The sequence below is a fragment of the Aspergillus glaucus genome (genome assembly GCF_001890805.1).
Source record: "Aspergillus glaucus CBS 516.65 unplaced genomic scaffold ASPGLscaffold_14, whole genome shotgun sequence".
Classification (NCBI taxonomy): domain Eukaryota; kingdom Fungi; phylum Ascomycota; class Eurotiomycetes; order Eurotiales; family Aspergillaceae; genus Aspergillus; species Aspergillus glaucus.
In genome coordinates, this window is record NW_019170466.1 from 444,074 (window position 1) to 471,756 (window position 27,683).

General features: G+C 49.6%; 10 protein-coding genes across 10 annotated transcripts; 3 read left to right on the forward strand and 7 right to left on the reverse strand.

Annotated features, from left to right (window-relative positions):
• Positions 1–530: 530 nt before the first annotated feature.
• ASPGLDRAFT_75380 (uncharacterized protein) lies at positions 531–4,916 on the reverse strand. Its single transcript, XM_022549795.1, has 2 exons — positions 4,789–4,916; positions 531–3,336 (listed from the first exon to the last, which is right to left on the reverse strand). Exons 1-2 carry the CDS (start codon positions 4,835–4,837, stop codon positions 983–985), a joined length of 2,403 nt encoding a protein of 800 aa, XP_022399474.1. The 5' UTR covers positions 4,838–4,916; the 3' UTR covers positions 531–982.
• An 857-nt stretch (positions 4,917–5,773) lies between these two features.
• ASPGLDRAFT_129203 (putative meiosis specific protein Hop1) lies at positions 5,774–8,485 on the reverse strand (the record flags this gene model as incomplete). Its single annotated transcript, XM_022540868.1, has 11 exons — positions 5,774–6,120; positions 6,242–6,439; positions 6,489–6,717; positions 6,764–7,003; positions 7,061–7,122; positions 7,182–7,348; positions 7,398–7,563; positions 7,619–7,898; positions 7,951–8,167; positions 8,227–8,249; positions 8,312–8,485. The coding sequence occupies 11 exons, from the start codon at positions 8,483–8,485 to the stop codon at positions 5,774–5,776; spliced, it is 2,103 nt and encodes a 700-aa protein (XP_022399475.1).
• A 1,748-nt stretch (positions 8,486–10,233) lies between these two features.
• Positions 10,234–13,543, forward strand: ASPGLDRAFT_67645 (F-box/WD repeat-containing protein; the record flags this gene model as incomplete). Its single annotated transcript, XM_022549162.1, has 3 exons — positions 10,234–10,512; positions 10,611–13,361; positions 13,415–13,543. 3 exons carry the CDS (start codon positions 10,234–10,236, stop codon positions 13,541–13,543), a joined length of 3,159 nt encoding a protein of 1,052 aa, XP_022399476.1.
• A 748-nt stretch (positions 13,544–14,291) lies between these two features.
• ASPGLDRAFT_67646 (translation initiation/elongation factor MRX8) lies at positions 14,292–15,336 on the reverse strand (the record flags this gene model as incomplete). The annotated part of the gene is made up of 2 exons (XM_022549163.1): positions 14,292–14,724; positions 14,792–15,336. The coding sequence occupies 2 exons, from the start codon at positions 15,334–15,336 to the stop codon at positions 14,292–14,294; spliced, it is 978 nt and encodes a 325-aa protein (XP_022399477.1).
• Positions 15,337–15,563: 227 nt separating this feature from the next.
• ASPGLDRAFT_36893 (putative AP-3 adaptor complex subunit sigma) lies at positions 15,564–16,177 on the forward strand (the record flags this gene model as incomplete). The annotated part of the gene is made up of 2 exons (XM_022544751.1): positions 15,564–15,632; positions 15,689–16,177. 2 exons carry the CDS (start codon positions 15,564–15,566, stop codon positions 16,175–16,177), a joined length of 558 nt encoding a protein of 185 aa, XP_022399478.1.
• A 690-nt stretch (positions 16,178–16,867) lies between these two features.
• ASPGLDRAFT_497644 (60S ribosomal protein eL8) lies at positions 16,868–18,190 on the forward strand. Its single transcript, XM_022547173.1, has 3 exons — positions 16,868–17,037; positions 17,093–17,602; positions 17,658–18,190. The coding sequence occupies exons 1-3, from the start codon at positions 16,990–16,992 to the stop codon at positions 17,856–17,858; spliced, it is 759 nt and encodes a 252-aa protein (XP_022399479.1). The 5' UTR covers positions 16,868–16,989; the 3' UTR covers positions 17,859–18,190.
• Positions 18,191–18,614: 424 nt separating this feature from the next.
• Positions 18,615–21,618, reverse strand: ASPGLDRAFT_27020 (putative spindle pole body component; the record flags this gene model as incomplete). Its single annotated transcript, XM_022543623.1, has 4 exons — positions 18,615–18,650; positions 18,715–21,166; positions 21,255–21,463; positions 21,559–21,618. The coding sequence occupies 4 exons, from the start codon at positions 21,616–21,618 to the stop codon at positions 18,615–18,617; spliced, it is 2,757 nt and encodes a 918-aa protein (XP_022399480.1).
• A 592-nt stretch (positions 21,619–22,210) lies between these two features.
• On the reverse strand, positions 22,211–23,420 carry ASPGLDRAFT_48887 (uS17 family ribosomal protein). Its single transcript, XM_022546993.1, has one exon. The coding sequence runs from the start codon at positions 23,152–23,154 to the stop codon at positions 22,429–22,431; it is 726 nt and encodes a 241-aa protein (XP_022399481.1). The 5' UTR covers positions 23,155–23,420; the 3' UTR covers positions 22,211–22,428.
• Positions 23,421–23,740: 320 nt separating this feature from the next.
• Positions 23,741–25,511, reverse strand: ASPGLDRAFT_129599 (glycosyltransferase family 20 protein; the record flags this gene model as incomplete). The annotated part of the gene is made up of 5 exons (XM_022540905.1): positions 23,741–23,876; positions 23,936–24,275; positions 24,331–24,701; positions 24,757–25,129; positions 25,211–25,511. The coding sequence occupies 5 exons, from the start codon at positions 25,509–25,511 to the stop codon at positions 23,741–23,743; spliced, it is 1,521 nt and encodes a 506-aa protein (XP_022399482.1).
• Positions 25,512–26,311: 800 nt separating this feature from the next.
• Positions 26,312–27,656, reverse strand: ASPGLDRAFT_48890 (putative metallo-beta-lactamase domain protein). Its single transcript, XM_022546994.1, has 4 exons — positions 27,394–27,656; positions 27,315–27,327; positions 26,894–27,253; positions 26,312–26,828 (listed from the first exon to the last, which is right to left on the reverse strand). The coding sequence occupies exons 1-4, from the start codon at positions 27,475–27,477 to the stop codon at positions 26,407–26,409; spliced, it is 879 nt and encodes a 292-aa protein (XP_022399483.1). The 5' UTR covers positions 27,478–27,656; the 3' UTR covers positions 26,312–26,406.
• Between the last annotated feature and the right edge of the window lie 27 nt (positions 27,657–27,683).

Below are 27,683 nucleotides of genomic sequence, written 5' to 3' on the forward strand. Positions count from 1 at the left end.
AAATATTACATCGGAGAAGGGTCCCAGATGGATCTCATCTGGGGAGAGTCAACGGTGTATCACCCGAAAGATAATCTTTGGCAGAAAATCAAGGCGGTGTGGGACCGTCGTGACGATTACACTTTGGACCTGATGAGTACCTGACACGGGTCTATGTACATTACTGTAGTATTGCTAGCAGGACAAATGAAACCATCCAACAGAATACTACTAAAAGGGTCTAATATAGTAGGATAACTGGTGTCACACATAAAAGCAAACACGCAGTAGGGTTGGATACCCCCGCCTTTCTTAATCAGGTCCCTGTACTTGTAATCCTGCCGGTGAACCCACTGGCCCACCACTGCCGTCTGTTTACCCAGAAAAGATGGATCAATGGACCTATCCCCGAAGACGAGCTACAATTCATCAAAGACGTTCTAGCAGCGTTCAAAGGTATCCTAGAGGGGAAAGACAACGAAACAATCGCCTTATCAGAGCCCAAAGCCAAGGATTTCCTATTAAAATACTCTGTACCATGCCATCCTTTTCGTGGCTGCCTTAGATGCAAGTGATCTTGCAGGAATAACATGCTTTCCTGCACGAAAACTTCCTTCCCAGTTTGTCGAACGGTTACAGTTGTTTACATATTTCAAGAGACCATAGTTCGATATAACCAATCTATTCCAAACCCCCCCTCATGAATACAGTACACCATCCATTCCAATATGCCATTGTTGTACACTGTCAAGTCGCATTATGAATAACAACAGAGAAAGAAATTAAATCCAACAAGCAGCGGTGTACCCTGCTATATGACACAAAAAAAGGAAACCGTAGAAACGTTGAGGTCAGGTCGAGTATAAGCAATTGACGCGGCAAAATAGCCGGTTAAAGCCTTTAGAAATAGTATAAAAAAAATATATAAAAAAAAAAATAAGAAAGGAAATAAATTACAATGAAAGGAAAAGGAAAGTGATAAAGAGAGGGAGCGTAAGAGCGTTTAGTGAACAGCCGCCAGGTCATGGTTCCAGCCCAATGCCCAGATCGGAAACTCGTCGTTTTCCTTGGCCGACTCTTCAGTCGCCTCGCCCAGCACGATCGCTTCGCTGCTGTCGGTGCGACGGCGCGAGTGCCGACGCTGGTCGTTGGGCGCCGAGGTTGGGAGATGTTGTCGGGTCGGAGGAGAGTGCTGGTGTTGGCTGGGCAGCGGCGAGAAGCGATGGATCGGTAGCGTTGGCGTCAGAGGCGACGCTCCGCTGGTCGCGGGAGACGGGAGGCTTTCGGAGTAGACAAGGCTAGCGCGGGGTGAATTAAGGGTTTTCTGTTCAGCATCAGAAGCCGCGCCCTGGAAAGGGTGACTGTCTTTGTCCAGGTGTGCTGCACCTTGATCTGACCGGGAGTGGTTGTTGTGGGTATCATTCGTGGCCGTGGTCGCCGTCGTATATGACGGGATGCTCGCGCTCAGGCGCAGAAAGGACATGTCAGTGCTGTACAACGAGTCGCGCGAGGGCGCAGCGGACAGCATGGACTCTTTGTCGGTGTCATTGGCGTGTGAATTATTATCATTATGATTATGGTGAGTAAAGTTAGGATTAGAGCGATGGGTAGTGATCGTGTTCTGGCTAAATCGTGCTTCGTTCAAGAGACTGGGCGTGACTTTGCCCCTTCGTTGCCGCATGGCTTCGAGGAGACTCTGCTCCTGTCGCGTAACCGCGATGACTCGGCTGCGACGATTGCCCTGCTTGTTCTCCAGGGGTGCCGCCGAGGCACGCCCGTTACCACCAGGCGCAGGGAAGTGGTCACTGATGTCCGGTTCTGAGATGGTGGGAATCCCACCCGGGGCTCGCCGGCCGATGTATGAGGATCGGGCCGTGGACGTGGAGTCATTCCGGTGAATGGAAGGACTCATCAGCATGGTGGGACTCCGATGTTTGACAGCCGCGGCCTGTCGCAGATCAAGTCGCCGGACGGCCGGTCCTTTCGTCGCCTGGGCTGCCGAAGCGGTGCAGATCTCGGGCTCGAATTCACCATAGGTGGTGACACTATCCCTCATCAGGTGACTGACGCCCGTTCGATCGTTGGGCAGTTCCTCGTCATGATCGTCCTCATCTTCTGATGAAGACAAACAGAGGACACTGGAAATGTTGAGATCCGAGTTGGCCAACGTGCTCTTGCTGCTCTTCTTGGACATGGATGAAGTGTCAGTCTCTTTTAGCGACGGCGGCGCTGGCCATTGGTCACGCGGGGGCGATTGGCGCCGGCGTGCCGGGCGTGGCTGCGACTTAGGCGACAAGTAAGTCTCTTTACTCCAACCGCCTGTAGAGCCATTGGATGACACCCTGCGGGCGCCCCTGTCGGACTTGGCCTTGCTGCTATGCATTTGGTCCCGGCCTCTGGAGTAAACACTCGATGCAGCATCAGACTGAGCACGTTCCGAGGCTGCCTGCTGTTCGGAGTAGTTCTGGAGCGCCATGTCCATTTCGTTTGTCCTAACAGTGCGTTGGAGCGAGGGCTCAAGGAACTCCGTGTTTCTAGTGTCGGTCGAAATAGCAGAAGACCGATTCGCGGGAGTAGAACGGTGACTACCGGGCCTGGGAATTGCCGGTGGTGGTGGCCCTGCCGTTGTAGGCAAATCCATCTGAGATTGCGTCTCAGTGTACCTCCTCCCCGAAGTCTTGGTATCAGAGTTGTTCGATTTGGGGAGTTCCCCAAGGGCGGAGAGGGGAGCCGGGGAATGGACCATGCGCTGCGGGGACAACATCGGCGCACCAGCAGGCTTCTCAGGTTTTGGTTTGGGGAACAAGAGCGAGAGATCAATGCGGGGAGGGCGGAGCTTGCGCTTGGAGTCCTTGGTCGAGTTCTTCGAACCGAGGGAGATGGAGGAGGGTGCGGGTTTGCCATCCGTCGGGCTTTCGATGGGGGTGGTGGTGGTGGTCGAATCGCGGGAGTTGAAGTAGGAGAAGAGGGTGGAAGCGGAACCGGACTGGTGCACAGTTTTCTTTGGGTTAGAAGCAGCAGCAGCGTCCTGGGTGTTAACCAGGAGCGGCGAGGATGCGCGGACACGCAGCTGTGGTTGATTCTGCTGGGTCATGCCATCGTCGGCGTTGATCGTGGGAAAAGGCACGAAGCTGGGGCCCTTCATGAAGCTGGGCCGCCGTGTGCGCCTCTTCTGGCTGCTGGCATCATCTCGAGGTGAACTATTCTGCTGGATAGGGGCCTCAGCGGTACCCAAGATCTTCTGGGCCTTAGAGGTTCTGTTGTTGGCTTTTTCCGAACGGAGGTCTTCCTGGTTGTCGTCGAAGTTGTCGACATTGGCATTGGAGGTCCGCAACGGGAGATGGAGGGACTGTGGATCTCTGGCCATGGTGACAGAATGTGAATTGGTCAATTGGTCGTCAATTGGGAGTTGTGTATGGATTTAAAGGGTGGTTTGTGAGCGCGTGGGATTTCCGTAGTCAAAAGTCCGGCTAAGTCCACGCAAACACAAATCGCACGAACTGCTCCACTGACAAGAACGAACGAAAAGGTAGATAAAGTTTGTAAATTCTAATTAAGTCGCGAACAGGTTCACCAGGACGATTATTCGTTGTTGCTGGTCGTCATCTCAGGTTCCTCCACCAGGTACCACGGAAAAGCGAGCGGTGCTGACGTTTAGATAATCGGAACGGCCACGGTCGACCGGTCGGAGAGTGTACCAGGGTATGTCCTGCGGGGATAATTGTCGAGATTATTTCTCAGTTTCCTCGGAGAAGAGGAATTGAGTCTATCTTCGACAGAGTCGTTGAATTGAGTGGGAGAGAGTGAGGGAGAGTTGGGGATGCCGAGGCAGCGGAAGCGCGGTGATCACCAACGGTAAATATTCTAGAAGAATAATAATACACTGGCAAAACACACACAAAGCAATAGAGAAAGGAATGAATGAGCAGAGTATGCAGGAATAAGGAGCGAAGAGGATGAAAGAAAGAGCAAAAGGATTGAAGGAGCAGAACAGGAGAGAGTGTGTGAGAAAAGAGAAGAGAGACGGCAGCTTAAGGGGAACCCCAAACGGAGGTACTCAGCGAAAAGCGCAGGGACCAGGGAACAAGCCAGAGTCAGTCAGTCAGGCAATACTAGTAGTACATATGAATTTCAAAAGGAGGGCCCAAGAAGATCATCGAAAGGCTAATATTATTATCATTGCCGTCAGACAGAAGCCACCAAAGCCTCCTGAGTTACACTACTGCATGCTAACGATGTACTGTATATGCCAGTGCAATATGCGCAATGCAGACAATCTCATTGATTTCCGACTATTGCCCACTATTGTACATCCTTTTGCCTCAGCTTCACCAACGAGACGGTTCTGATCGTTCTGGGAGAGCCCCAGAGCAATATATGCCACCCGATCGACGACAATAATTGATGGGGTTCCGTGGATGGTTAGTAGAGAGGATCAGAGCACTCTCACTTTACTCGCAAGCTACTAGTAGCAGAGTTTGGAGGTTTAATTGTCTGTCTTCCGAGATCTCCCAGATCACCCGAATGGTCAGAATTTGCCCACTTGCATATGTACTCTGTACTAAGACTAGTATGACATTCTGGTGGGTAGTAGTGGAGTGAGGTTTGACAAATTGTGGCCCTCGCCCCTGTTTACCCTCGTGTGTCTTCTGTACAAGTATAGAGTTTTTAATCGCGTAGCTATATTGTTCAATTTGGTGTTAACTATCTCCTCGGTGCAGAATAGTCTCCAACATTAATTGAGTTCGCGCTTGGATAAACTACAAACTCTCCAACAACTTGGAACCATCCGAAGCAGAAGCTACTCACCTTCCATCGAACTCTGGCCTCTGTCAACTGCCGGTTCAGGGGGAGGCATATTTCCCACCCACTACCAATTGTACTCTCCCTTCGGTACCCTCGGTACGTACCACTAATGTCGTGATACCATGCGACAGAAAATATGTGCCAATTCGTAAAAAAAAAAAAAAAAAATTACGAGAAAAATTCCTCTTGCAGCCATCTGAAACCCTCGAGTCGATCGACATTCCTCGCCAGGAACCGCCATGACTCGCTTCCCGATAACAGGGAACGAAAAAAAAAAATTTTTCTCGAATCGCGCCGGCCCAACTATGGCGTTCGTAATGGTAGCACTACAGACAACTTTGGAGCCTTATACGTTCTGCACGTCTGATTCCATTCGGAATTCCTCCCTGGCGCTTAGCTCGATTGTGTTTTGGTGGTTGTCGTCTCCTGGCCCGCCGTTCCTGGCTTCGATCTTGAATCTTAGCGTGTCTGGCGTGCTATAACTACTTAGTGAGCTACGGCCATGGTGTCCAGATTTGGTATATCGTCGAGTTCAACATAACTCTGTATGCTCGATCAATTTCCGAAGGCTACAAACGCCCCATCTGACTGGTAGTAAACTTCCGTGTCATTTATGTATGCAATTCTAAATATACATACAGGATAATCGTACATCTGTCAAGAAGAAAAAAAGCACTCGGCAATCTGCATACAAACACAAACAAACACAAACAACCATAACATCATCGCGTGAGCTCCAGGTTGACCTGTTAAACATAAATCATACATTGTAAACAACATCCCTAAAAGGAGAACAAAGAAAGGGGAGACTTCATTCGGTATGTTCCGTATCCATACAAACTTTTGCGCCTGACTCGTCTGTTTCATGTACCCGGTAGTTACCGTACTTGATGCAGGCTTGTCCCTATTTAACTATCTGTCGGTGTTCGACTTTGATAGAAAATGGAGACGCCCCGAACCTCATATGCATGTTCCAGTTTGGTGTGTTTCAATTGCTCTCATCACCACTGCTAGCTGCTCCAACATCAATCAATCGGCTGTAATTGCTGATCTTGCGCCTCTTTCGGCTACTGCGTCGCAGAAGGTTCTCATCCGATTGGTGTCGACTAGAGGGCGTTTGAGGTTGGGAACGAATCCGGTCACTGGTCATCATGCCCCTGCCAAATTTGTCGCTTCGGTTTCCTAGACTGGTAGTCGGTCGAAGGACATCCTGACGTTCCACTTGGCCATGGCTCTCCACCTGTGTGCGTCTTCTTTTGTGGCCTGGGCTCTTGTTACCCCCAGTGTTCGATGATTGTGGTTCCTGGCCATACGCACGACCAGAAGATGCCGGTCCTTGAGACATTTGCTGATCGTCGGTGGTAGGTTTTGCGCCGGGGAGGAAATCCGTGTCCTGTGAAACATACTACAAAAGACAATTAGAAGGATATTCCCAACTCGCTTTCCCAGCGCTTACTTACATGATGATAGATCTTCGCAAATGGGTGCAGAATCTCGCGTTGCATCCTCTTCCGAGTATCCTCGGCGCTAGCCACGATGAACTTGGGCAATCCTTTCTGCAGGAATCCTTTGCTCTTGGAGCCAGGAGTCGGTTGGAGAAATTTGTGCTTACGTAGGAGGTCGGTGATCTGAACGACCGTCTGTCCATTGCAGTCTATCTCGAGTTAGAACGCTTCCGACAAAGGCGATGATCATTCCCTTACGAAGCTTTTGTGTGAACATGGACGTCTTGCTGGGAAAGCCCTCATCCAGGATGATCTTCAACGCTCGCCTCAGGAGAACGAGGGTATGCATTTCACGCAGCAACTGGGTTTCGTCTGGTTCGAGGAGACACTGATAGCATGCATGGGAATCAAGAATCCTAGAATCTTTGGGGCTCTCAAAACCATAGCAAAGCAAATGCTGACGCGTGCGGCAGAATGAACATGTAATCTGGAAATCTTAGTTATCCGACTCCTACTACGTAAATAGGACTTACCATTTCAGGCTCTTCGCCATCCCAGCCACATTGACACTTGACCAACCCAATGGCCAGGTTCTCTGTTCCTTTCGCAAGCCCCGGAATCTGCATTCGTGAGAATTCTTCAATTTGGTGCGTCTTCTTCTGCGAAAGGCGCATATTGTGATCCGTATCTACTCCTCCAATATCGGTTGCAGAGACTGTACAGATTGGTTGTGTGGGAACGAGATCGCTGTCTGGGTAAGATGACACCTGAGTCTTTGCGCCAATCGATTAGTACTTGTATGGAATAATCCATTGTTACAGGGACCTCACAGGGATCATCATCTGCAGTTTTTGTCTTTCTGCAATGTCTTGAGTCGCTTCCAGGAAGCTTTCTATCAGAAGGCCAGGTCAGCATTGGTTATGAAGGGAGCAGGTATTTCCTTGTCCGTACCATTCCGACTCAACATGATGCTGGGAGTTTCTTCGTTCGCAAGCCCAATGTCAGCTGCTCGCTGCACCTTATCATTATACTCGATTTGAGGAGGAATTCTAGGCAGGACTTCCGAGCCTTCGGAATCCGGTCCAGTCCACTTCAGCGAGGTCACGTTAAGACCAACGCTACCCATTGTCAGTACTCGGAGCAGCAGCATCAAGGGTAACCACCTACGCATGGCATCCACTATTCATTGTACCACAGGACTGAGTTTCCCTCTGCCAATTCTCGTTGAAGGGGTATTTGAAAGTATCGTGCGTCGATTTGGCGAATCCGGGAGGCTCGTACTCAGGCGGGCAGTCTTCAGTATAAAACAGGTGGATCCCTAGATTGCGCTTGTCTGGATATTCCTCGTTAGCACAGGGCTGTTTAGCATCATATCGGAAGGTACGTACTTGGCAGGGTTGGGAGGAAAGCACTCAATGTAATAAGGCGTCTGACTATCATCTCCAATCCAGTTCGGGCTGTCTGCGCAGACTTCATATCGGCGACGCAACCTACGGGATCCAGGGATAAGCTTTCCAAGCGGCTGTTCACATCACCACGTGCCCCTGTGTATTTGAACGAAAAGGTGTATGTCTCCAATACGTTTTGTGGCTCATCCTTGTCGATAAGAACAGTCAATTGGATGGCTTCGAGGTAGTTCTTGCTGAGCGCGTCAAAGACTCCGTGTTCCTGATCCTGTTAAAGACCACGAGGTGGGAAGTCGAAAAGCCCGGGGTCTTACCAACAGATCGAGAATCATATCCGCCTTGGGGTCTGAATTGCGAAGGATGATTTTCAGAGGCTGGCCTCTCTTTCCTTTACCGAATCCAAGGTCCTGACTCTCCTCGGGGCTTTCTGTGCGTGTTCTTCCGTTGATAAATTCCTCATACGAATATTTCTGCTCTCGTTGTGTTTGTTTCAGGTCACGATCATCGAAGCTCCCGAGCGGCAAGAACTCCCTATTGGTAGCCATCAGACTCGAACGGTAACTGCGAATTGCGATGGAGGGCTTGCAAACCGAAGATAAAACAACGTTCCGAACTAAGGAGACTCGAGGTCAGAATCCCATAACCATGGAGGGATGGGGTAAACAAGGAACTTACAGATACATGTAGCATGATTCGTACTATCTCCATGCTTTGCTGCTGTCTTACAGCAAGGCATTCTTGCAATTTCAACCGGGATACCTCATCGAATTCGGCTTGCGTCTTGTTTTGAACTGGGGCTCGTTGTAACTGGACCGTTGATAGTGGCCCAGTATATTTGATACGAGCCATGTTGGGTAACAGTTAGATTGTGGGATAGTGTAGAAAAAAGGCGGAAGGATGGTTGTTGTTGTTGTTGTGATGATAAGGACGATTTCAAAGTGACTTGGTCGAGGAAGTTGGGAGATGGGTGTCATTCGCAGGTCACGGGGATTTCTGAGAGCACAGTAGCATAACGTCAACAAACACAAAGTGCTACTACTTCCTTACTCTTTTTTTTCTAGTTTTCCTTTTTACGCTTTAATGTTTACAAATAAATAGTTTGGTCAAAATGAGATATATAGGTAGCAGGCCATATTGACAGCTCATGTTAGCAGCTTCAATATATAGCTACACAGGCTAAGATGCTGCCTCTAAAAGCACATATAGTATAGTGACTAGTGAACGGACATTGTATAATCTCAATAATCTGATATTTATGAATCAATGCACTGTTCTTCTGTCTACACCACATCTCAGTCCAGGAAATATATTAATACCAAAACGTACCAGGCGGGATGTTGAAGTATAGCAGCGGATAGGTTCGGTAAATGAAAAGAAATTCTCGGGGGCATACCTTGGGAATATACAGTAACTTCCATGGTCTCTTTCATTGCGGACCAGAAAACGGACCCTTCCTGTATGGAAATATTCTCGAGAACGAACCGAATATTCCGACTTCGCTTACCTGTAGGAAGCATACAATCTGATTAATACCCCTCGAGTACCCCTGGGTATACCTCAATCTATATTCTGCAAGTGACGCGATGGAGCCATCGAGCAGGGCTGTTATCGCCCCCACCAGGTCACGTGTATACACAGGCTAAAATAAGACCTTGAATCGTGCAGTTCACGGGAGATATCATATGCGAGGCAACGATCAGTGTTTGAAATAGTAGAGTAGTCGGAGGATATATGTGAGTGCGGTGATTCCGTAGATTCCATCTGGATGTCACTGCAGGACGGCAAAGTCTCCAACCGCCGTCTCTTTGCCTCTTTTCTTCCTTTCTTTTTGTTTCGAAGATTGTTTTCCATCACGTAATGTTTCTCTTTCTTTGTATGAAGTTGTAACTAGTAGTTGATTTATTTTTATCTTCAGTTATTCTCCATTATCATCACTACTGAATCTGTCTCTCTATCATTGTCAAAAGAAACATAAATAAGCCCCATTATTGCGGAGCCTCGGAGAACGCCCACCACAGCCGGAAGGAGGCACGACCAACCACCGCCCAGCGCCCGCGCCATTCCCTCTCTTCTCCGCCGCCGCCCAAATCTAAACATCTTTTTCTTCTTTCTCTCCCTGTCAGCTCATTTTCTCTCTTTTTTCCCCCCTCGCTCCCACCACTCGACTCCCCACTCACATCACCTGCTTTAAACAGTTTACACACGTTCTCGTTGCTCTCCTCGCCATGTTTTAACGTGCTCCCTTTCAAACAGTCAGTTACAGTGACTGACGGGGTAGCCCCATTTTTTTTTTCAACACCGACGGCCCGCTTTCCCTTGATTAGATACTCCCTCCCCCGTACAAACCCGTGGTCACCAAGCATACTTTCATTCTCGATCATACTGTGCATATATCATTATTATCGTTTCATTTTGGATTTTGGAAATCGGTCTAGGGTCTATAGACCATGACTTCAAACGCCCCCATTGCCATCGACGTCGTTGAAGTCGACTCGCAATCAGCGCCTGCACCCACCGACGCGTCTTTGGCGCCCCTTGAGCCACCCTCTTCCCATCTTTCTCCTACCTCTCGCCATCGCCAGTCTCGAAAACGTGAAATGGACAACGGTGACAACTCCCAGATGGATGGCTCATTTGGTCAGTTTTCCTTCGCGCCTGCCACTCAGACCACCGTCGTGACCACCACGACCACGACAACAACCACCTTTCCTCCCTTGATCATCAAACCACCTCGGGCAACAAGGAATTTGGATACCAAGCTTTATCCGTTGGCGGCGTCACCTACTCCTGATTCCCTGAGAAACATCAAATTTGAGCTGGGAGGGAAATCTGTGGTTTTCAACGAGCCTGAGGATACTTTAAGTGCTGTCAACGAGGTATGTTGTATTATCCACACACAATAAATCATTCCTTTTTTTACAGCACCTCTTTTCCCCCGACTTCTCTGTTGCTTTACAATGACTGACGTGTGTAGACGAGAGAAAGGAATGACGCGCTCAAGACCTCGAACGGCTTACTTCGGTCTGTGGCATCTTTCACTACGTCTAATGATGCTGGACATCCTCGACGCAATGCCCACCCTAGGTTATCTAGCCAGCCATCGAGTCACCCGTCAAGTTCAAAACGTCGACCAGTCTCGCCAGTGTCGATCCCGGAGGCACAACCGAGTGTACCCCGGACGCGTTCTCGAGTTCCATCAGAGCCTGCTCTCCGCTCATCTCGAACTCGTGCACCGGCGGTGGACGGGCTAGCAACACCAGAGACGGAGAACAACAGTTTCAGCGCTGGGAGTGCGTTTTCAAGAAGAAGAATTCATAGTGCAGCCCTTCCACGAAGGGCCTCAAATTTGCGTTCGCCTCTGTCTTCTGAAGTTGAGTCTCAAGGGACTTTGCAGGGTTCGAATCCAAAATCCTTCCTGGGAAAGGACGCAGCGCGGGCTAGATTTGGGGCTCTCGGAAAAAGCCCCCGGTTGGATCGTGGCAAACAAGTTTTGCAGGACGATCTTAGCGCCCGCGTGGATAATGAAGAAGAAGAAGAAGAAGAAGAAGAAGAAGAAGAAGAAGAAGAAGAAGAAGAAGAAGAAGAAGAAGAAGAAGAAGAAGAAGAAGAAGAAGAAGAAGAAGAAGAAGCTCCTACTAGCAAACTATCAGACAACGTGTCGGTGCAAATTCCACAACAGCGAAAGTTGCTTGACACGAACACCCAGAGGACGGCAGCTGACAATGTCGCTGCTCAAGACATGTGCTTACCGAGCCCTAGTCTGTCTCCCGTGGCTGCTATGAATGCCATGAATGCCGACTCATCCTTTGATTCTACAGAGGATGCGGGAGTTGATACGGATTCTAGCTTGGATAATAACGTTCCTCGATTCTCAAAGAGTGCTGACGTCCCACGTTCTACGGCATCATTGATGGACATGCCAAATGTACTGGACTTTTTCGACTCGGTTCCCGAGGGATTCAAAACGTACCTTATGTACCAATTGCTCCGACGATGTCCTAAACCGACTCTCCGTTTTGTCGCTAATGTCGTTAATCCGGCCCTGAAATGCGACTTTCTGTCCATGCTTCCGCTCGAATTGAGTCTCAACATCGTCAAATATTTTGATGCTCCGACCATGTGTCGTGCGGCCCAGGTGTCGAAGAAATGGAGACATATCATCAATTCCGATGAGAAGACCTGGAAAGAGCTCCTGGATCGGGATGGCTATGTTCTCCCTGAAGGAGAGTTGGAACGCGCTATTAGAGAAGGTTGGGGCTGGCAATTCCCGAATGGAGACGAAGACTTCGAGAAGGATTTGACTACATATCTCCCTCTGAAGTCTGGCCCAGGTTCATCTGCTTCGGCTTCGTTGCCAGCAGCAGGGCACAATGACAGGATGTTGGTCACTCGACAGTCGAAGAGGAAGGCTGCCACTCGCACATCAACTCGCAAGCATGCGAAGCGAAAGATCTCGTCCAGTGGGACAGATCGTTCAGAGACCCCTGACTGGAGAGTCGATATTGCAACGGCAGAAGGCCCATATGCTGCTGCTAGTGCTGCCGCAGCAGCCGTACCATACCCCGATGTTGGTTTGTCGTCTCTCCGTAGCCTTCACCTGTACAAATCTCTTTACCAGCGGCATCATTGCATTCACAAAGGTTGGATGAAGCCGGACGTTCGGCCGAAACATTTTGCCTTTCGTGCGCATGATCGCCACGTTGTCACGTGTCTCCAATTTGATACGGACAAGATTCTCACGGGAAGCGATGACACCAATATCAACGTTTATGACACGAAGACCGGCGCTTTGAGGAACACCTTAGAAGGCCACGAAGGCGGTGTTTGGGCTCTTGAATATTACGGTAACACCCTTGTTTCCGGGTCAACCGATCGGTCTGTAAGGGTTTGGGACATCGAGAGAGCAAGATGTACCCAGATTTTCCATGGTCACACTTCCACCGTGCGATGTCTGCAGATCGTGCTGCCGTCAGAAGTCGGAAAAAGGGCCGATGGCACCGCTGAAATGATGCCCAAGGTGCCGCTGATCATCACTGGCTCCCGTGATTCTAACCTACGGGTGTGGAAGCTTCCTCGGCCAGGTGATCAGGTTTATTTCCAAAGCGGACCTCAGGTCGACGATGCCGATTGCCCATACTTTGTTCGCGCTCTCACCGGTCATCAACATTCCGTTCGTGCCATTGCCGCTCACGGAGATACTCTAGTGAGTGGGAGCTATGATTGCACTGTGAGGGTCTGGAGGATTTCTACCGGAGAAACTGTGCACAGACTCCAGGGACACACTTCTAAGGTGTATAGCGTGGTCCTTGACCACGAGCGAAACCGTTGTATCAGTGGATCGATGGATAACCTGGTCAAGGTGTGGTCGCTGGAGACTGGATCTCTTCTGTACAACCTTGAGGGCCATACTTCTCTTGTCGGTCTTCTTGACCTCAAATGTGATCGTCTTGTCTCTGCAGCAGCGGATTCCACGTTGAGAATCTGGGATCCCGAAACCGGTCGGTGTAAAAGCATGTTGAGCGCCCACACTGGTGCGATCACATGTTTCCAACACGATGGTCAAAAGGTCATCTCGGGGTCTGACCAGACTCTGAAAATGTGGGATGTGCAGACTGGGGAGCATGTCCGAAACTTGCTCACCGATCTCAGCGGGGTATGGCAAGTCAAGTTCAATGACCGGAGATGCGTTGCCGCAGTGCAGCGTGATAGTTTAACCTACATCGAGGTAAGTCGGGGAGAATATTCAGATTGATGACTACATGCTAATGGTTTGTTCAGGTTCTTGACTTTGGCGCTTCCCGTGACGGAGAGCCACCCGAGAAATTGGGGAAACGTATTGTCGTGAATCGAAGAGGTCTGGAAACCGGCGATTATGCTGAAGAAGATTACGACATGTCTGACGGTTAATTATGTTTATTCTACCCCCGGCCTCGCCCTTGGAGTATGGTGACTTGGCGAATACCACCACAATTTCGACTACTACAGGCGGGCATTTATTTTCATTGCGGATTTCTACACATAACTTCATTTTGCGATACCCATACTCACGGTCATTTGTTTTTGTTTACATTTTAATGAAAGCTTGCATAGCGCGGTTAGCATGCATCTCATCATTGCAGTGTTTTACAGTGGACAAGGCGTTTAGTTTGCGTGGCGGTACCACGCTCTTCATATTTTCACTCAAGACATGATGCATATGTTTCTCAGTGTTTTATGTGTATTTCAATGTTTATATTTCAAGGTTCAGAGGTTTAGAATCCTGTCGCAATATCAAGACTATTCTTGCATCTCAATTGGATTGATTCTACGCTGACCAAATGGCATGCTCTGATACACCCATTCTGATTCATGTGGTACCTTTTCCCCTGTCGAGCCAGTAGCAAGTCATTGCACAGTGTGCTTCCCTTCTGGGCCTTGAAGACCCAACCCGGAAATCACAAGGATTCAGTTCAGGTGGCCGTCATGAATCCAAGCTAGACTGGATTGGATGACTTTACATAGCAGATTACAACTGCCCCCTTAGTGCAGAACATGGGTACCTAATTAGACGAGCGAGGCCATCAGCATACCACTTTAGTAACCTCGTATTGGACAACTGCCAGAATCATGATGTCTGGCTGTTTTTCGATACCGGATTCCAATACCCAGCATAGCATCAAAATCGAAAATCAGGTACTTTCGACCCTGAACCCTCAGAAGACACAACAGGATTCTCCTTCGCCTCCACACTCCCCCCATAACCCGCAGCCGACAAAATCGCCCACCGCAATGCACTTATCCCTAAAAACTGTCCGTGCCCTGGCGCAACGCGTGTCCGCGGCTCCGTACTGCATGTGAGAACCTCACCCAAGGCACCGGGCCCCTCGAATCGACCGTCAGGCTGGACAACAGGTCGTAGACTTTGTAGTCTGTCCTGCAGCGCGGCGAGGCTTGCTACCGACGCACCGGATTTTGATTTGAGAAGTTTGTCGACTTTGGATATTACTACTTGGTGGGGGATGGCGTATTGGCGAAATAGGGCTAGGATGTCATGGTCTGTTCGTTTGAGGCCGTGGTCGCTGTCAATTAGGACGAAGGCGCGGCGGAGTCTGAGTACTTCCTGTTAGCTCGAACACGACAACCTAAGCCAAATTAGAAAGAAAATGGGATACTCACTGCCTCCTCCCCTGCAAATACTTCATAATTTCCACCCCCCACCCGGTCCTACTCCCCTTTCCATACCCCGGCATATCCAACAACACAATCTTATTCTCCCCGCCCTTCGTCCCCCCAATCCCAAACGCATTCATCTCCCTCGTCCGTCCCGGCTTCGACGACGTCCAACATATCTCCTTCCCCATGATCGCGTTTAGCAACGAGCTTTTCCCAACATTCGAGCGGCCCAGGAACGCGACTTCGGGTTCTAGAGAGGACATGGGCATTGTGCGGAATCTGTTGGCGGACCATAGTTTTATGGGAGAGTGGCGTGAGGGTGTGAAGAGGGAGTTGGCGTAGGCGAGTTGGGGGTCATTGGGGATGCGCGTGTCCCAGTAGCAGGAGATTTGGGAGGGTGTGAGGGCGTGGAAGGGGAGTAAGTTTGGATTGGAGTGGTTTGCGGTGGTTGGTGGTGTTGATGTTGATGTGGTTACGACGGTGCGGTGGGGAAGGTATGGTGTTCTTTTGCGGAGGCAGGTGGCGCAGATGTAATTTCGTGGTCTCATGATGTTTGATTGGGTGTCGTATGTCAAAGTTGAAAGTGCAGTTCGCAATCGCGATGTGAAGCTTCTCCAGAGATTTTCTAGATTGGCAAGTCTCCCGAGGCGCCGATAGCAGGCATTTCTGCCGAGTCTCCGCCCCGCCGATAAGCCACTTGGGAACAACGCGACGTCGATCTTGTGACCTGGAAACATACATCTTCTTCCTCAAATATTGATAATTCAACAGCAAAATGATCAACGCCGTGCTCCTCTTCAACAACACCGGGCAACCGCGCCTTACCAAGTTCTACACAGAAATTGTGAGTCCGCGATGACACCAGACACCGCAGCTAGAACTAACATCCATTCCAACCAGGATACCCAAACAAAACAATCCCTCATCGAGCAAATCTACGACCTAGTCGCCCAACGTCCTGCAAGCGCCTGCAATTTCCTCCCTCTTCCTGCCCTCCTCGCGCGCGGTGCCCGCTCCAGCGCATTTCTCGGCCCCTCGGACGATCCTACACAAATCACCTACCGGACATATGCCACGCTTTCATTCATCATGATCTCCACATCCACCGAGTCTCCGCTTGCGCTTATCGATCTGATCCAGGTTTTCGTCGAAGCTCTAGACCGCGTCTTCGAGAATGTCTGCGAACTGGACCTTATCTTTGGCTACGAGACCATGCACGCCGTACTGGCTGAGATGATTGTTGGAGGCATTGTGGTAGAGACGAACATTGATAAGATTGTTGGAGGTGTAAAGATCCAGGAAGGGGATTATGGGAAAAAGAAGGCTATACAGGCCGCGAGTTCGAGTGTCGGAAGGGGTGCGTTTCCGGGGTTGGGGGCGTGGCGGTGATGCCACAATGCCTTTATACATCGTATACCCCGTACTTTATTGTTCTTTAGCTATGTTTTTGCTTGCATTGCACATATGTCATGGCCGGATACTGCATTGGTATGCCAATGTCCATTTACGGCGTTTCGGTTTGCATTTGGGACGATTTTTGACGCTTGATAGCGAGGATCATATTCATTTATATAAGACTCTATAATCCTGTTTCATTAGATGCCACTGCTTACCAGTCGTAGCCAACTCCCGAGTATGCCTGGATCAGACTGATGTCGGAGGGTTAACCCTGCGCACGTGATGCCCCACCCGCGGCGCCGGCTCGCTTGTTTTTCCGCACTAGCGCGGCCCACGAAAGCGACGGCGTTCTTTTTCAAGGTTGAATTTCACCTTCGATTTTCTCTTTCTTCTCTTCTTCGTCAACCCCGTCACCCAGCGCAGAGGATCTCAGTCGACAACAATGGTAAGCAGTTAACTTCCAGTGTCCTGATTTGCTTCATTGCAATTTCAAAAGAAAAAAAAAAAAAAGAAAAAAAGAAAGAAAGAAAGAAAAAGTCTTCGTCAAACCTCTGCTAGATGCTGTGAGGGTAAAATCTCCAGTGTCGCAAGTTTCGAAGCATTTTCCATCGTTCGCACAAAATCCTGGTAATAGGGATGCGTGCAGCGGTGATGATTTGGCTGGAGGTGCGGGTGTAGTCTTCTCGAAAGAGAGACTCGCTTGCTCTCCCTAGAGTTCAAGGAAGATTCAGCATTGGAGGAACATGTAGCTGATCTTCTTTTCTCAATGATAGCCTCCCAAGTCCGGTAAAAAGGTCGCCGCCATGCCCTACCCCCAGGGTAAGGCTGGTGCTAGCAAGAAGGGCCCCAAGGTGAGCATTCCTCTTTATAAGACTGCAGTGACATGAAGATGTTAACCGTCAATAGAACCCTCTCATCGAGAAGCGCCCCCGCAACTTCGGTATTGGCCAGGACATCCAGCCTAAGCGCAACCTCGGCCGTTTCGTCAAGTGGCCCGAGTACGTCCGCCTGCAGCGCCAGAAGAAGATTCTGAACCTCCGTCTCAAGGTTCCCCCTTCGATCGCTCAGTTCCAGAGCACCCTGGACCGCAACACCGCTGCCCAGACCTTCAAGTTCCTCAACAAGTACCGTCCTGAGACCAAGGCCGAGAAGAAGGAGCGTCTCCAGCGTGAGGCCACCGCCATCACCGAGGGCAAGAAGAAGGAGGACGTCAGCAAGAAGCCCTACAACGTCAAGTACGGTCTCAACCACGTCGTTGGTCTCGTTGAGAACAAGAAGGCCTCTCTCGTCCTCATCGCCCACGACGTTGACCCCATTGAGTTGGTTGTCTTCCTTCCCGCTCTCTGCCGCAAGATGGGTGTCCCCTACGCCATTGTCAAGGGCAAGGCTCGTCTGGGAACTGTTGTCCACAAGAAGGTATGTTTATCCGTCCATCGTACACTTGATGTGCAATTGCTAATCGAATCACCAGACCTCTGCTGTCCTTGCTCTGACTGAGACCCGTGACGAGGATAAGGCTGAGCTCTCCAAGCTCCTCTCCGCCATCAAGGAGGGCTACACCGACAAGTACGAGGAGTCTCGCCGCCACTGGGGTGGTGGTATCCTTGGTTCCAAGTCCGTTGCCCGCACTGAGAAGAAGCGCAAGGCCCTCGAGGCCTCCGTCAAGGTCTAAGCTTGTCTAGCGGAAAAACGAAAAATTTTTTCTTTTACGACGAACTTCACGATCTTGTGGTCTAATTCTAAAAGCTTCTTCTATAATTAAACGAAAAAGTCTTTGGTACCTTCTCAAATCTTGTTTCTTTTTATTACTCTTCATGTACAACGTTACAGATACCCATGAATGCATTTTTATCTTGTCAACTTGGATGTACATATAGTGTTGAGGAATGAGCATTCATGTGGGGTCTGTTTCTGTACTTCATCGTCTTCAGTAGTCTTTGTAGTCGTCATAGGCCTTCCATTTTAATGAGGCGGCCAAGACCCTTTGGTAGCGGGCATATTTTGTAGTAAGGGTTGAGTGGTCGCAGAATTTGCTACGCTAAACTAGACCCAGATCACCTTGACTCGATTCAATCCATTGAATCATGTCCACACAATACAAATAAACCCATAACCCAACACAAAAGAAGCAATGGTACAAAGGTTTATACATAATGAAACGACAAAACATTAATGATGGTGATGATGATGAAGAACCCGGATATATGGAAAAGAAGGTCAAAGGAACCCCCAATCTGGTCCCATTGATGAGAAAGACGAGAACAAGAACAAAGATGGATATTTTGAGTAATCATATAAAAACAAAGACACAACCAAGAACCCGCCCAAAAAGTGAATCATGAAAGGAGCATATAATAATAATACGATGGAAAAGAGAAAAGAAGAATCGAAAAAGGACAGAATGAATATATGCAATCGTACTCGGTCGTTAGCGACCAGCTGGTCGTGAAATGCCTTGTCGTGCCTAGAATCTCAATGTCAGTAACTGTCCTTCCATATATATCCACACGATAGTTGATAGAACTAACCTTCATAGCCTCTATCCTCGCCTTCAACTGACTCGTAACCTCCGCAGCTCTCTTCCAGTTCTCCGCCGGCTCTGTGCTCCGTTGACCCTGATCCTCCCCAGAGTAACTACCAGACCCAACCCGCGACGACCTCGTCGGACTAGCAAGACCAGACTGGCTCGTTCCGAAGGTAGGACTGAACTTGCGTCGTCCAAGGCCGCTATCCCTGGTATTCGGACCACCGGGGGATTCTAAGCTGTTGTTATTGTTATTGTTATTGTTATTGTTGTTGTTGTTGTTGTTCTGATTGTCTTCGATGGGGGAAGCGGAGGCGAAGCTGCGTGGGCGGGAGCTTTCGAGGCGGGAGCCCATTTGGAGGCTGCTTACGCGGGGGGTCGCGCCGGGGCCGTTGCCGTTACTGCCTGTGTCCGGGGTGCCCTCTGGGATGGACATGCTGATGTTGTCTGCGATTGTGTTGGGAGGGCTCATTGCGGTGGCGCGGAGGGAGCGGGCAAGTTCACGCTTTAGGCGTTCGACTTCCCGCGTTTGCTTTTGGACGGTTTGTTCTGCGGATTCTGCGTCACTGCGTGCGCGGACCAGTTGCGTTTCCTTGGCCTTGACGCTTAGGACGTCTCTTGTGTGGTCTTCGATAAGTTGTGCGTTTTGGTTCTGCAGCTCTGTGACTTGCGAGTTCAGCTTGGTGCGCTCGTACTTCATGTCCTCGATCATGCGCATGAATCGGTCCTTTTCCAGCCGCAGCTCTTCCAGTTCTGCCCGGTCAGAGCTGGACATTCCGCTCATTTCTGGGGCTGGTGGAGGAGTAGATTCAGCGGAGGGGGGAGGAGAGGGCTTCGCGATAGGACGGCCAGCGAGGCCTCGTCCAAGACCAAACTTAGGCACAGCGGGCGGTGGTGGTTGCTCATCTTGGGGTGGAGATGCGACTCGTCGTTGCGGAGAGGCAGTCGCCCCTGGACCAGCAAGTCTCTTCTTGAGGCCAGATCCTGGCGTAGGAAGGGCGCCAGGCTTCGGAACACCACCTGGTCTCGCCGAGGCCTTGGCAGCAGGTTTGGGCGCTGGGGCTGGTTCTTCTGGAGGAGGTGCGGCAGCAGCAGGCGCTGGTTTCTTCGCACCCAATGCCGGTTTCTTTGCTACTGGTCTCTTCCCAGCAGGGCCGGCAGTCTTGGGTGGGCCAACAATAGGCTTGGGCCGCTCCTTGGCCTTGACTTCGGCGGTTTCGAAGTATTCCTTGATCTTGGTTTTTCTGATATCGTCAAGACCGTCCATGAAAGGATTCATTGCGCGTTCTCCGATAATCTTCATCAACGTTCCAAGCGCTTCAGCACCTCCTGCACGGTTCACTTCACTGGAATCGGTAAGAAGTTTGGTACCAGCCTCTGCAATCATTTTCTGTTCTGGCTTAGATGGGACATCCCTGGTGGTTCGGAGACAGCGGACAAGGAACTTCACGGTTTCCTGCTTCACCTGAGGGTTCTTGTGCTTCAGGTATTCGAGAATCTCTTCTAGACATTCCGACAAGTTTGTTGATGCAAACACTGAGTCGAGTGCTTGACCCAAGGCATCTGCAATACTTTGTTTCTTTTCCTTCAACCGTTCCATGATGGGCGCCATGATTGTTGCGCGATGTTTACCAAAGCTAGACTTTAGACCCTTTGCCAGTAGATCAATACAGTGGGCCGCAACTGTCACGACTGCGATGTTGGCGTCTTTCATACACTTGGCCAATGCCCTAACGATATCATCGAATTGGCCGTCCTTGATCCGAGGAACGTTAATAATCGAATAGAGTGCGTCCAGAGCTTCTTTCCTGTCTTTCCACTTGGACGATGACAGGTTGTCATGGAAGTCCTTGGGAATTTTCGAAAGCACATCAACGGGCTCTGCGAGATCAAATGCGTCGATCTCACCACCATCCTCCTCCGCATCTTCCTCACCACCTTCACCCTCACCCTCATCATCGTCAGGGGCTGCACTAGCTGCTGCCATGGCATCTTGCTGGGCTTTCGTAAATCTTTCTTGCTTCGGTGCGGGTTCTTGTTTAACGTTTTCGAAGAGTTTGTCGAGATCTTGTTGTTGCACAGGCTTCAATTCACCCCAGAAAAGCGGTTTGATAGCCTCTTTCAGCCACCGGTATAGCTCGACGGTGAGATTCTGAGCCTCAGCACGGACATTCTTATCCGCGTGTCCGAATACCTTGGGAAGCGCCTTGAGGACTGGTTTGGGATCGACGATCTTGCATCCGAAGTTATGGTAGATGGCTTTCAACCCCACCAATGCCGCCGCAATCACCTTGGGTACTTTGTGCGAAAGTGTGGGCACGATCTCTTCGATAACGGGGTCTGCTTTGTCGAACTCGACGCATAGTAAAAGCGCTTCCAGCGCGCTCGTTTTGGCGGCGGGCCGTGTTGATGGGAGACCTTTCTCAACGATAGCGGAGACGGTATATCCACGAGTTCTGAAAAAATTTAACATGTCAGCTATACAGGCCCCTTCTCTTGGTTTTCCCCTGAAGCCTTCTAGGGACAGAATGGATCATGGCGCACCTTGTGCAAGCCTGAACACCTCCGAATTTCAGGAACGAACAATATGACCCGAGGCCTTCTTGTTGGGCGGCGACGTTGGAATCTGCGACAGCGCCTTTCCAGAGGCTGGGTTCTTGTATAAACGGAGCGAACACTGGATGCGACTCGTCGGGCGTCTTTTCAAACTGCTGCTTCGCATCTTCGTAACCTTCCTTTCTGACTTTCCAATTCTAAATTTCAAGTAATAGATTGTCAGCGCTTTTCTTCCCACCTAAGCAACTCTCGCGAGTCCGATCGGTTCGAGCGAGATGGCTGGCTGGTTCACCTTGTGGGAGAATCGGTCCGGCAATGGTAACGACGAAAGATCTTCTTCTCCGTCAGGCATGGTTAAGGGTGTAGTGGTGTAAAAAGATAGTCTTCGTCTTCGTTAAGCGATAATTTGTTCGTACTGGAGGGGCACAGAAATATGGTTAACACTCCATCCGCATCTCAAATGCGATACCGGGTCGCGGGGCTTGGTATAAGTGGAGAAGGGAATTGACTGATGGTGATAAACAGAAGACGTGGGAAAGGGAGATAGCCCTCTAGTCGCACGAAGCCGCACACACAGACGGAGAGGAAGAGACGTACAATCACAGCTGAATATTGAATTCGGTTGTAGAGAGAGGGGATTTTACGCAGAAGACGGTCGGAGAGATGAACAGTAGTAATGTGTATATGCTCGAGTCCAATCGTACAAATCGTCAGATATGTATGAATTCGTTTCAAGGCGAATTCAGGTCCGGATCGTTTGGGCGATTAACGGTAGGGAGCGTGGTTGGGCATGCGATGATGTTCGAGGGCGATGGAGGAAAAACAAAGTAAACAGTCGCTGTGGTGACTCTTTTGGCGACCCAAGTCTTGGCATTTTCAGATGGCCGCAATGCATGGAGTACAACTACGACAATATCTTTTTTTCTTTTTCTTTGAATAAGTATTGTAGGTCTTAGAAGATCATTTCATAGATGAATTCGTTTGTATCTTCTAATGGCTTGATTTTGTTTTGCATAAAATCCACAGGCCCAATTGAATAACACAGTACAATATAATACACTAGGTACATGAAATCGAAAATCTTGATAGGCAAACTCCGTGCCACGAGCAGAATCCAAGATATGAGGGAGGAAATGAGGGAAATAATTTTGAAGGCAGTAGCTCACATATATGCCTCCCTCTCCAGAATCAAACCCCGAATCCTACCCACATGCTCCTTCACCCCCGAATCCTCATCACCACTCTCGAACCGTTTCTCCCTCCGCTCCCACTTAGCAGCCCTCTTTTGCTCTCGGACCGCCTCACGCTCCTCCCGCGACATCACTGGCGGCCGTTCCTCAATCCCGCTTCCGAATGGCGCAACGATCCGCTCAACGACATGGTGCACGTTGCGGCTCTTCGGAAACCCAGACGAAAACTCAATCACGTCGCCCTCGCGCAGGGAGTTGCGCGGGTCCGAGACGAGGAAGTTGGTGACTTGCGGGTATGACTTGCGGAGGTGCTTGTCCCAGAAGGTGTGACGGTGGGCGACGCGGACGGTGCGGTCCATCTTGCCGACGGAAGACACGGTGCCGACTTTGAGGGTGTAGGGGTAGCTGCGGAGGGAGGGAGGTGTGGCTTTGGCTTCTGCTGCGGTTGCAGGTGTGGGTATGGGTGTGGGTGCCGAGGAAGGAGGGGTTGGTGTTTGTTGCTGCGGTTGTTGTTGTTGTTGTTGTTGCTGTTGGTTTTCAGCGGAGGTAGAAGCTGCTCGCCGAGAGCTGGAAACCATCAAGCTTGTGCGTGTTAATTGAGGGAGAAGGGTTGCCGTTGAGGAGGACTTTGTCGTCAAGCCCGTCATGGAAGATCGGAGGGGAAGCATTGCCCGGAAGAGGGTGTTGCTCGGAGACATCTTGTTCTCTCTGTGTTCTCGATGTCAAAATGAAATTGGCGAACTGGTAAAATACCACCAGGCTCAACCAGATGGAGTCGTCTCGTTCTGGATCTTCGAACGACGGTAAAATCGGAGACTCGTAACGGATCGTTTCCAGGCAGCTCAGCGAGAATTCGAGACAAGATCGAAAGAGGAGATAGAATTTTTGGCTCCGGCAGTCGCGGGTAAAACCGAGGCAAGACTGCTGAGTAGATTGAATAATTGTCGTGGGGCCAGCGTCCTGCGAGTTCGATATCGCGGTCTCAATCGGCGGATGGGAGAATTTCTCAAGTGGGTGTTTGCAACATTTGCAACCGCCTCACTACAACAGGATGCCCTAGGTCCTACTCCATTAATCCAGGCAAAACAACGTCCAAGTATCTTTTCATAAGCAACTTTTCATAGCCCTTAGTATGTATTATAAAGCTAGACATTTGATACAAGCAAACATAAAGCAAACATTTCAACGCGCCAAAGCCATGAGCAACCAAAGATGTCAATATCATGCAATCCCCTTTACAAGCTAATTAAAATAGACGAATATATAGATATAGATGTTCAGTGCTCATTTGGCCTCAGCGCCATTGACACCATCGACCTGAGAGCCCGGACCTGGCGTGGCTGGTTTCGACTGGAATTTCTCTGCCGAAGCCGTAGATATTCTCGTCAACTCATTGACAAACGATTGGCCCCAGAAGGCACTATCATGGGTCAGCAATTGTGAGAAACTTCAAAAACAGGAGAATGAATGAGACCATACCTAGTATACTTCGAAACGTATTTGTCCAGTTTGTGAAAGTTCAGAGCCCGTTGCTCATCTCCCATTGTGACGGCCTCTTGATAAGCACCTGCTAACTCTTCCGTATTCCAGGGATTGACGATTATACTCCCGTTGAGGCTTTGAGCTGCACCGGCAAATTCTGAAAGTACCAGGACACCATGCCGTTTTTGTTGCGACGCAATGTATTCGTATGCTACCAAGTTCATACCGTCTCGGGTAGAAGAAACAATGCAGGCGTCTGATACTGCGTATAGCGCAATAAGCTCGTCAAAGTTAACTGACTTGTGAAGGAAGTGAATCGGCATAAATTCGACCGTTCCTTGGGCCGTTAGTAATGGAGAACATTCATCAGCATGGCACAAAGGCGCACTCACCAAATTTGCCGTTGATTCGGCCAACGAGCTCGTTGACAACGGCCCTAAGGTTCTGATACTCTTCAACATCCTGTCGACTGGGCACCGCAACCTGAACCAAGACCACTTTTCCCACCCATTCTGGGTGATCACTAAGGAAGACTTCAAGCGCGTGCAACTTCTGGGGTACGCCTTTTATGTAGTCAAGTCGGTCCACTCCGACCAGGAGCTTCACGCCCTGGAACTTCTGTTCAAGCATGGCTATCCGTTTCTGAACCTTCTCCTTCTTAAGGCCCTCTTGGAATTTCTCCGGGTCGATACCAATTGGGAAAGCACCACAGGCAATGATCTTGCCTTGGAACTCAATACCATTTGGGGTTGTTGCCAACCCCCTTCGCACAGAGGTCAGCACTCTTCAAAGTCCGATGAAATGAGGTCCGAGCTTACAGTAACCGTGAGCAAGCGCTCAAGAAATGTCTGGTGTAATCATAGGTATGGAACCCTATAAGGTCGCAGTGAAGGACACCAAGCAACAACTCGTTTCGAACGGGCAGGATTCGGTAGATCTCGCTACTGGGGAAAGGCGTATGAAGGAAGAATCCGATCTTGACATTCTCCTTGCTGTCCCCAATCTCTTCCCGGAGCATCTCCGGAAGTAGCATCAAGTGGTAGTCGTGTACCCAGATCAGATCTCCGTTTTTAACTTCCTTTGCGATAGCCTTGGCGAATAGGCGATTTGCGTCCTTGTATGCCTCCCACGCAGATTCATCAAATGTAATCTCACCCGGGTGGTAGTGGAACAGCGGCCAAAGGATCGAATCTAATCAACAAAAGATAATGCCATCAGCATAGCCGAGACCCTAGCTCAACCCGCATCTCGGGTATAGTGAGATGGACTAACTGGAAAACCCATTATAATGCCGATCTGCCAGTTCATCGTCGATGAACACCGGGACCGCCCCATACTCGTCTTTCAAGCGATCCTTGACATGGGGTACTTCCTCCTCGGGAACCTCCAAGCCGGGCCACCCGTACCATTGGAAGGTTGTCGACTTCGACAGGCCGCTCAGGCCACTAACCAGGCCACCGGAAGACATGGAGAAGTCATATTTGCCATCTTCAGAACGTTTTATAGTGATTGGTAACCGGTTCGAGACGAGGAGCAGCCGTGCCTCGTTGCCGCTGTTATCGATGCCCGGCATCGCGACGAAAGATTGTAGGTAGGTTATCGTTTGCGACAGCGTCCGAGTATCCGTATAAACAAAGGGATTTGACTGATAACAGCAAGACACTGCTTTGAAGAAATTATTAGGAATAGAGAAAAGAAAAATAGATAAATAAATAGATAATAAAAAAAAGAGGGGGAAGCCAAGCTCAAAAGGATTAGTACAAACCAATTCCGAAAGGATCAGGTCAAGCGGAAGACAAGCCGGTCAAAATGAGTCCAGAAGATTCCAAAGATCAAATTCGCCTACTTATCAGAATATACCAGACTGATATTCAGAAGAGAAAAGAAAAGAGGAACCGCAAAGGTCGTTGCTCAAATCCTAAGTTCAAAACAAGCAGGAAAGTCGTCGGCGGCGGGGAAGAGTGACCTCAGAGCCTAATGCGCGCGGACCAACGCAATCTAGAGCGCAGCGGGCAGCGATCACACTGCGAAGCTGAAAATGAACAGAAAATCCGAATGTGCTCCTTAATAGCAAGGTCATAAATTGATTCAAACTGGATATGAGGGCTGGCTGAGGTTGAATAGATAGAGGAGAGATAGTTATGAGATGGCGATGAGGTCAGCGGAGGAGATTTGGTTGGGCGGAGTCAGTAATGGATGATGCTATTACTACTGCGACCAATAACACCATTTTATATGGCAATTCTTCTCCTGGTACTATTTATTCGAGACAACTTCATTCTGCGTAGAACGTTACTCATTTGTGCTAAGTTGGTTTCTGGGCAACCGATGCCATTGAAGCTTTTAAGAACATGATATAATAGCATTAAGATGCTCTATACATAGTATTAGCCGGTTGAAATGATACAATAATGACATGAATATATACCAGAGAGCATGTTTATACAAAATCATGAGATACCCCGTATTCACAAAGCAGACCTCCCATCCACCAAACTCCATTTCCCCGATACCGAGTCGTGAATCGTCCTGCCCTCATCTTCCAATTTCATAAGTACCTGCAACACCCCATGTGACGCAGGCAGGTGCAGACTCTCAGGCACATCCTTATAGATCGCCTTCACCAACTCCAACGGAGTCCACCATCCCTTGCGCTCCGGGGATTTCTCGTCGTCACCAACGTCGAGCTTGCCGTATCGGAGGACTCGGACGACCTCGTCCTCGCGTTGTTGACGGTGCTTCAGATATTCAGTGACTTTCGTCTGAATTTTCTCGATAACTGGGCCATGGCCGGGGTATCCGCGGCCGGAGACTAGACTGTGCATCCTCTGCAGGCTGGATATGTAGGCTTTCAAGTCTTCAAAGACACTCGTCCCATGTCCCAAGACATCTATCGAAGATGAAAATATAAGCATCGAGCATCAAGCATCAAGCGGATGATAATGATGGACTTACTATCACCGGTAATAAGAGCGTCCTCTTCCTCCAAAACAAACGCCATATGATCAAAAGCGTGTCCAGGAGTATAGCACGCTCTCAGCGTCGCACCCTCAACGCTAAATACCTGTCCATCTTCAATGCCCTCCTCCCCTTCTTCGGGTTCGCGCTTATGGACAATCACTTGAGGGCAGAGGCGCTTGAGATCAGTAATGCCACCGACATGATCCACGTGCCAATGCGTGAGGAGCGCCTTTTGCACGGTTGCATTCTCTGATGACAAGACATTCTTAAGACTTGTTGCCCAGGCGGGTTTGCCTTCGCCCGTATCGATGAGGATCCTTTGGCGTCCTCGGCCGATCAGATATGTATTCGTCCCTGGTTGTTTATCAGAATTCGGGATACTCGGAAACCTTCACAGGAGTGTAGATTGACTTACCTTGTAATGTGAACTATTTCCCACGGCAATAAGCCGTTAGCCATATCGCCTCCGACTTCCCGGATAATTGCTGGCCTACCTTTCCAGGGTTGCCCCCCAAAATCCGCACCACCGAAGCACTGAGTCGTTCCACCTCAGGCAGTGGGATCAATTGTGTAGCCATGGTATAGTAGTTGTGTTGGTGCTGTAATAGGGAACTGCAGGGAATTTAGTTAAGAATTGATTAACCCTCGGGTCTGATAAATAGGCGGTAGAAATATATCTTATCGTGCTACACAATGCCAGCTGAGTGTGGTAAAGCACTGTAATCCGTTATGAGACTTGTACAAGTTATCATAAGAGACACAGGATCGTACATGAATTAGTAAC